Here is an 8,653-nt window from a genome sequence, read left to right as displayed (position 1 = left end):
CTGCTAATGCAGGAGACTCAAGAGTTGGGGATTGTATTCCTGGGTAGGGAAGATCCCGTGGAGAAGGAAATGGCAACCCACTCCAGTATTTCTTGCTTGGAAAATTCCATGGACAGAGGAGCCTGGCAGGCCACAGTCCATCAGGTTGCCCCGAGTGGGACATGACTGAGCACACACACACACACACACACAGGCAGTGAAAAATGTGGAGAGGGCTTTTGAATGTACAGAATTGATTATTATATCTACATAACTTCAGGTGTGATTCCATCTACCCATTTGAAGAGAGGAATATTATGAAATACTGGATTTTCATCTCAAAATATTTATTTCTCCAATTCTCAGGTTGCAATACAGTGTAACTTTCCATGATTATTATGAATAATTATTCTAAGAAAATACAATCCTTTGATTCTGTTGTGGTGGATGTCAGATATGAATCGTCCACATGACTAGAAGAGATAGGAAAATAGCAAGAGAATGGTTCTTGATCACGGGTCACAACTATCTGCTCTTCACCTATCCCCCCACTGCTCTCAGAATAAGAATCTGATTTCTTTTCTTTAGTCCTAGAGACACTTATTTGTGACTGTGTTTCATCCAGAATGGGGCTTCCCCCAAAGCTCAGTAGGTAAAGAATCTGACTACAGTGCAGGAGATACAGGAGACGCAGGTTTGATCCTTGGGTCAGGAAGATCCCCGGGAGAAGGAACTGGCAACCCACTTCCCTGGTGGCTCAGACAGTAAAGCGTCCACCCACAATGCGGGAGACCCGGGTTCGATCCCTGGGTTGGCAAAATCTCCTGGAGAAAGAAATGGCAACCCACTCCAGTATTCTTGCCTGGAAAATTCCATGGACTGAGGAGCCTGGTAGGCTACCGTCCATGGGGTCACAAAAAGTCCTCACGACTGAGCGGCTTCACTTTCGCTTTTCTAGTATTCTTGCCTGAAAAATCCCATGGACAGAGGGGTCTGGCAGGCTGTAGTCCAAAGGGTGGCAAAGAGTCGAACACGATTGAGTGACTAAACACATACATACACACAACCTTGGGTAATGGTGTCTTGGGCTTTCTGCCTCACAATAATGCCTTGTGCTATGCATTTCATCCATATTAGACAGGAAAACATTCTTTGAGGAACAAACTTTATGTTAGGAAAAGAACATGGGATGTAAAATTTAGGACTGATTAGTGAGGAAACAAACGTTTTCTATGGAGTTTAGAAATGGGAATTCTCAATATTTGCTATGATAATTGAGCTTCCTGGGTGGCTCAGTGGTAATGAATTCACCTTCAATTCAGGAGCCACAGGAGACAGGATATCTATCCCTGGGTTGGGAAGATCCCCTGGAGGAGGGCCTGGCAACCCACTTCAGCATTCTTGTCTGGAGAATCCCATGGACAGAGGAGCCTGGCGGGCTATAATGTGGTCGCAAAGAGCTGGACACGACTGAAATGACTTAGCATGCATGCAGACTATGGTAATTGTACATATAAATAAGAAATCATATTCTTGTGTTAATGTAACAACTTTGATACATTAGTCTCTGATAGAATAATATGAGTCCATTTTACTTGCAGAAAATTAAGCTATAATGTACAGAAATAATTCAAATTTTGTTTGGAAAACATCTAATATAAGTATGGTGGATACTACAATATTTGATGTGAGCTTGGATCATTAACTAGGGAGTTTTACAAATGTATTGCAAATGGTACCTAAACTTTAATGTAAATAAAACCAGTTTTAGTAATCAACCTTCAGTTCAGTGCAGTCGCTCAGTCGTGTCCGACTCTGCGACCCCATGAATTGCAGCTCGCCAGGCTTCCCTGTCCATCACCAACTCCCAGAGTTCACTCAAACTCAGACCTAACAAAAAACCATGAAGGATATAAGTAGGATACTTATTTCATATTTAGAACCTATATCGTTAAGAATAGAGCACAATCAACCTCAGAGATATAGTTGCTGTTCTCAATTTATCAGTTTCTATGCTAATTTCTCAACCTCCTTTCGTTACACGTTCACATAGAGTTAACAGTTAATGATTTAAATGTTTTGAGAGGAAGAAATGCATAATGATCCTATTTTTTCAGCAGTTCTGAAAATCTGTATACACAAGTGAATTATTTATAAGACTACATTTCAAACTTTATCTTGTTCTACAGTAATCAGTTAAATATATGTAATTATACATATACATGAGTTATTACAGTTTTATTTCTTATTGAAAAATTTAAAAGAAATGTGGAAAGTATAATGGCATACAAACATTAGGAACAAATTTACAAGCCTCATGAGAAAGAAACTTGATGGCAATTTTAGTATATATAGAAACATATTCTTATATGTTAAACTCATGTTATTCTTTGTCAATAATGAAAATTCCAAGATTTTTGTTAGCCTTGTGACTGTTAGCTTAAGTCTTGTGCTGTTAAACAGGATATTGAGAATCAGTTAATAATTTGTGATTGCTTTAAATTCCCAACTTTTATGTTTTCTACCATGTATTAATCAAGTTAATATGATAATTTCAGTATATTCTATTATTTTGCTTGTGGCTAATCATAAGGAACATGGGAATGAAACAATTTGGTGCACTAAGATTTAATTACTGTGTGTAAAATGTGTCATCTATTATTTTATGAAAGTTAAAGTGTTAGTCACTCAGTCATGTCCGACTCTTTTGTGATTCCATGGACTGTAGCCTGCCAAGCTCCTCTGTCCATGGAATTCTCCAGGCAAGAATACTGCAGTGGGTTGCCATTTCCTTTTATGAAGGTGATCTTACTCCATATACTTGTTTGAGTTTCTAATTTGCCTCTTATAATATGTCTTCCTTATTTGGGAGTATGTGTTTGGTGTATTAGCATAACATTTCCTTCCAAATATCTTGTGCATTTTCAGTTTACTGTTTTCTTTGCAGTTTTTTTTTGGTGATTCATATTTATACATATATATTTCATTGCATAAGTTATGTCTATCTTCTTGGTGACCCCATGGACCTAGCCTTCCAGGCTCCTTTGTCCATAGGATCTCCCAGGCAAGAATACTGAAGTGGTTGTCATTTCCTTCTCCAGGGTTTTTCCCGACCCAGGGATGGAATTCACATCTCCTGCATTAGCAGGCTGGCCCTTTACCACTGAGTCACCAGGGCTAATCATGGAGGTTTATACATATATATTTCATTGCATAAACACTTGCATATAATCAATGGAAAATATGGTCAACATGTAGTGTTGTCTAACTGACTGAACTTAATTTACAAATCTAACATACTTGTTTTCACTGTTGACTTATTTTGTTCCATGCTCCTTTGATTTTTTTTTAATCTATTGTGCAGTGGGGAATAATTTTTTTTAAGAATTTAATTTTTCTGTTGAATTATGAAATAGACAGTATAGTTCTTTCTTCTGATGTTTCCTCTTATAGCTTCCAAAACTAATGTCTAAAATACAGTGTAATAATTCCTAAAGTCTTACAAAATCTGAGTCATTTATTCATTAACCTCTTCATTCACTCAAAAATATTTATTGATATCAAATATGTGCACATTGTCTTGGCTGACAATGCAAACATTAACATAAATACATATGTTTAAGGACTCAGATTTTGGATAAAATCTGGTGAATTCATGTTATTGATACTTTTATAATATTATGATGTTAAATGAGAAATACATTTCAATCTACTGCCAGATATACACCATACCTACAATGCCTGCATCTTTTGCAGTTAAATTAAGAAAATTCAAAGGACCGCTCCCTGTCTTCTCTGACAGAGAGCTGAGTATTCTCTTTTTTTAATTTTTATTTATTTTGGGGTCTGCTGGATCTTCATTCCTGCAAGGGTTTTTCTCTAGTTGCGATGAGCAGGGCCACTCTCTAGATGCAGTGCTCAGGTTTCTCTCTGCTGTGGCTCCTCTTGTTTTCTTACAGCACGGGCTCTAGAGCACAGGATGAACAGTGTGACACAGAGGCTTAGCTTCTCTGCAGCATGTGGGATTGAACTAGTGTCTCCTGCATTGGCAGGTGGTTTCCCTACCACTGAGCCACCAGGAAAGTTCACAGCTGAGTATTCTTAAAGAATGTGATATTTGAAGTTGGATTTGGTTGTGGTTGGGCACAAAATAGAATATAATATTGCAAAATTACAAAGCTAAAAATATTGGTGAAAATGAGTAGAAGAGCAAACAACTATAGAAGAAAGCAAGACACTGATCTAGCAGAATTCTAACCATGCATTAGACGTAACATCATTTCTCTTTTACTCTTTGAGAATTCTCTGGATCTCTTCCAAACTTTTACTTAGTTTCATTTCTACTCATATGTGTATCACTCTTTTCTCAAAAATGTGAAAGTCCCTGGGTGGGGGAGGGGGACCCATGAACTAGGAAGGTCAACAGTGAAGCAAAGAGGACCCTACAGGAGCACACAAAGTAAATCCTACCAAGTAATGATATCTGCTCATCATCTGCAGTTTCAAATCAGTTTTCCAAAAACTCTCTTTATTAACTGTGAATTAATAGTCAAAGAATGTATGACATTTGATAAATAGTTCCAATGTTAATAATAAAAGCAATGAAAACTATAAAATAAAATATTGAAATTTAGAGGTTATTAAACTGGACATGGAACAACAGACTGGTTGCAAATAGGAAAAGGAGTAGGTCAAGGCTATATAGTGTCACCCTGCTTATTTAACTTCTATGCAGAGTACATCATGAGAAACACTGGGCTGGAAGAAGCACAAGCTGGAATCAAGATTGCCAGGAGAAATATCAATAACCTCAGATATGCAGATGGCACCACCCTTATGGCAGAAAGTGAAGAGGAACTAAAAAGCCTCTTGATGAAAGTGAAAGAGGAGAGTGAAAAAGTTGGCTTAAAGCTCAACATTCAGAAAACGAAGATCATGGCATCTGGTCCCATCACTTCATGGGAAATAGATGGAGATACAGTGGAAACAGTGTCAGACTTTATTTTTTGGCTCCAAAATCACTGCAGATGGTGATGGCATCCATGAAATTAAAAGATGCTTACTCCTTGGAAGGAAAGTTATGACCAACCTAGATAGCATATTCAAAAGCAGAGATATTACTTTGCCAACAAAGATCCATCTAGTCAAGGCTATGGTTTTTCCAGTAGTCATGTATGGATGTGAGAGTTGGACTGTGGGGAAAGCTGAGCGCTGAAGAATTGACGCTTTTGAACCGTGGTGCTGGAGAAGACTCTTGCGAATCCCTTGAACTGCAAGGAAATCCAATCAGTCCATCCTAAAGGAGACCAGTCCTGGGTGTTCATTGGAAGGACTGATGCTGAGGCTGAAACTCCAATACTTTGACCATCTCATGTGAAGAGTTGACTCATTGGAAGAGACTCTGATGCTGGGAGGGATTGGGGGCAGGAGGAGAAGGGGATGATAGAGGATGAGATGGTTGGATGGCATCACCGACTTGATGCACATGAGTTTGGGTGAACTCTGGGAGTTAGTGATGGACAGGGAGGCCTGGCATGCTGCGATTCATGGGGTCGCAAAGAGCCGGACATGACTAAGCGACTTAACTGAACTGAAAATAACATATATGAAGCAGAATGAGTATATTTGCATAAATATATATCTTCTTTACTATTTTTATTTTGTTATAAGTATAATGAATATCATTACTTTCTTTGAGATGAATATATTCACCAGGTGTGTGTATCCTTACTGTTTTTCTGTAGATACTACAATTACCAACCACAGAGTTTTTCAAAATTACATATCCTGATAATACATGCTAAACATTTAAACTATTGAAAGGAAACAAATAAGTAGCAATATTTAGGAGAAACTGATTATGCAAATCTCAGTTTTTAGATTAAAATGAACAAATGATTAAATTAAAAATTTGATAAATACAAAGTAATTTAATCAAGTAATTCATTTCAAATAATTTTTCTGAAGCTAAGTTTTAATTATCTGTTTTACTCTTATAGTATGATTATCTGGAGTGCTCCAAAAATCAAAACTATGTCAAGTAGAGGAAAATTACTGAAAACCAGAAACAATTGCTTTTACATTATGCTGAGATACATCAATTATTTTTCTTTTCTTTTGTTACATGATTTCATATAGGTTATTAGCAATTTTGATATCAGTTTATTCACTAAAACCAGTATATGATAAATTACTTCATATATTTTAATTAAAGTGAATAATACTCATGATTATTTCACAAAGTTTCATGACCTGGAAAAAAGTTATTATCAATATCATATAATTTAGTGTTACCTAAATATCTCCATACTCAAAAATCTTTACACTCATGCTGCTGTTACACTCATACTATATATTAATATTGTCTCTAATCATCCAACACTTTAGTAAAACCAACTCTAAGATGCCAGGCTGTGAAATTAGAGGGCTTTCATTTTGTCCGAATTCCATGATCTCCAGGCTGAAGATAGTGACCAAGGTTCCAATTTTCACTAATTTTTTTTCCTCAGTCTTGAGAAGGACAAAACAATATGAACTGCCTTATGGTATGAAGTTTGTGTTTTGATTAACTAAGCCAACAGGTAATGTTACAAAAGTTCCTGTTTAACTAGAAATATCCAATACATGTTAGTGCTGGGATGAGAATAAAAAAGACAATGACTCTGTACCACCACTACCACCAAGAATATCATGAACCCAAGTAACTCCTTTTCAAACACTGTCAGAGAAATTATTAAGAACAGTAACCTTGCATATTTTTCCTCTTAGTGAAGATGTTCCAGGATCTCAGAGATTCCAACAGCTCAAAGTTCCAGGTCTCTGAGTTCATTCTGTTGGGGTTCCCAGGCATTCACAGCTGGCAACACTGGCTATCTCTGCCCCTGGCTCTGCTCTACCTCTTAGCTCTCAGCGCCAACATCCTCATCCTGATCATCATCAATAAGGAGGCAACACTGCACCGACCCATGTACCATTTCCTGGGCATCCTGGCCATGGTAGATATGGGCATGGCTACCAACATCATGCCCAAGATTTTGGCGATCTTGTGGTTCAATGCTAAGTCTATCAGTCTCCCTGAGTGCTTTCTGCAAATGTATGTCATACATACATTTATGCTTATGGAATCAGGCATCTTTGTCTGCATGGCTATAGATAGATATGTAGCCATTTGTCGACCACTACGCTATCCATCAATAATCAACAAATCTTTTGTGGTCAAAGCCACTGTGTTCATGACAGTCAGAAACAGTCTGTCTTCTATCCCTGTGCCTGTGTTGGCTGCTCAGAGACACTACTGCTCAAAAAACCAAATCAGGCACTGTCTGTGTTCTACTCTTGGGGTCACTAGCCTATCCTGTGATGACAAGAGAATCAACAGTGTCTATCAGTTACTTCTGGCCTGGACACTCATGGGAAGTGATTTGGGTTTGATTATTATATCCTATGTTCTAATTCTTCACTCTGTGCTGAAACTGCACTCAACAGAAGCTGCATCCAAGGCTTTAAGTACTTGCACTTCCCACCTTATCCTAATCCTTTTTTTCTATACAATTCTTATTGTCCTTTCTGTCACCCATGGTGCAACAAAGACAGTTCCCCTTATCCCAGTTCTACTCAATGTACTTGAAAATCTTATTCCTCCTGCCCTCAACCCCATGGTCTATGCATTCAAGAACAAGGACCTGAGACATGGCTTATATAAATTCCTTAAGCTGAATTGCTAAGGCAGCTAACTTGGAGAGGATGCTCACCTTTGTAATATCCCCACATATATATTCATTATATCCTCCTAGGATTGTAGATGGAAGAAGAATTAAGAAACATTGACATTTTTTTTGGTTGATTTAAGTAGTCTATTGCAACTAATGATGCTTCCAAAAAAGCAGTAAAACTAATATTTGGAACCATGTTTTTCAAGAAATTTCTCTGTTATCCAAAATGATGATTCTCTCAAAAATCCAAAGGAAAGAGAAGCAGAATAAATATTTTATTTTCTTACCTAGTTGCCCTGGCTAAAACTTCCAGATCATGTGGTTAAATCAGATACCTGCCATTCTATTCTTTTTAATTAGAGCCTTTAAACCATGTACATTTGATATAATTACTGATAGGGTAGCACTTCCTCCTACCATTTGTCTATTGGATTTATGATGTGCAATTATCTTTTTAAAAAAAATCAAAGACTTGAATGGACATTTCTCTCAAGAAGATATACGATCACCGACAAGCACGTGAAAAGTGTTTAATATATGCACTCAAGAAGAAAGAGGTCAGTTAGGGCTTATATAAGTTTCTTAAGCTAGACAACAAGAGCAATTAATATGGAGAAGGTGTTCATTTTCCCAAACATATATCCATCGTATTTTCTGAGATTTTGAAATGGCAAAAGAGATAAAAACACTGACACTGGCAGTTTTTCAGTTAGCATAAGGAATTTGTTGGCCACCTCATGCGAAGAGTTGACTCATTGAAAAGACTCTGATGCTGGGAGGAATTGGGGGCAGGGGGAGAAGGGAACAACAGAGGATGAGTGGCTGGATGGCACCACTGACCCGATGGACGTGAGTCTGAGTAAACTCTGGGAGTTGGTGATGGACAGGGAGGCCTGGCGTGCTGCGATTCATGGGGTCGCAAAGAGTCAGAAACCACTGAGTGACTGAACTCAACTGAACTG

At 37.8% G+C, this 8,653-nt stretch overlaps 1 protein-coding gene across 1 annotated transcript; it reads left to right on the top strand.

The window, feature by feature from the left end:
- The first annotated feature begins 6,749 nt into the window (after positions 1-6,749).
- LOC120875891 (putative olfactory receptor 56B2) lies at positions 6,750-7,703 on the top strand. The gene has a single exon (XM_040257647.1). The coding sequence runs from the start codon at positions 6,753-6,755 to the stop codon at positions 7,701-7,703; it is 951 nt and encodes a 316-aa protein (XP_040113581.1). The 5' UTR covers positions 6,750-6,752.
- The last annotated feature ends 950 nt before the right edge of the window (positions 7,704-8,653 follow it).

Source organism: Oryx dammah, unplaced genomic scaffold (genome assembly GCF_014754425.2).
Source record: "Oryx dammah isolate SB20612 unplaced genomic scaffold, SCBI_Odam_1.1 HiC_scaffold_17, whole genome shotgun sequence".
Lineage (NCBI taxonomy): Eukaryota > Metazoa > Chordata > Mammalia > Artiodactyla > Bovidae > Oryx > Oryx dammah.
The sequence above is the reverse complement of the archived record's forward strand: the minus strand, read 5'-3'. Positions and strand labels throughout refer to the sequence as shown.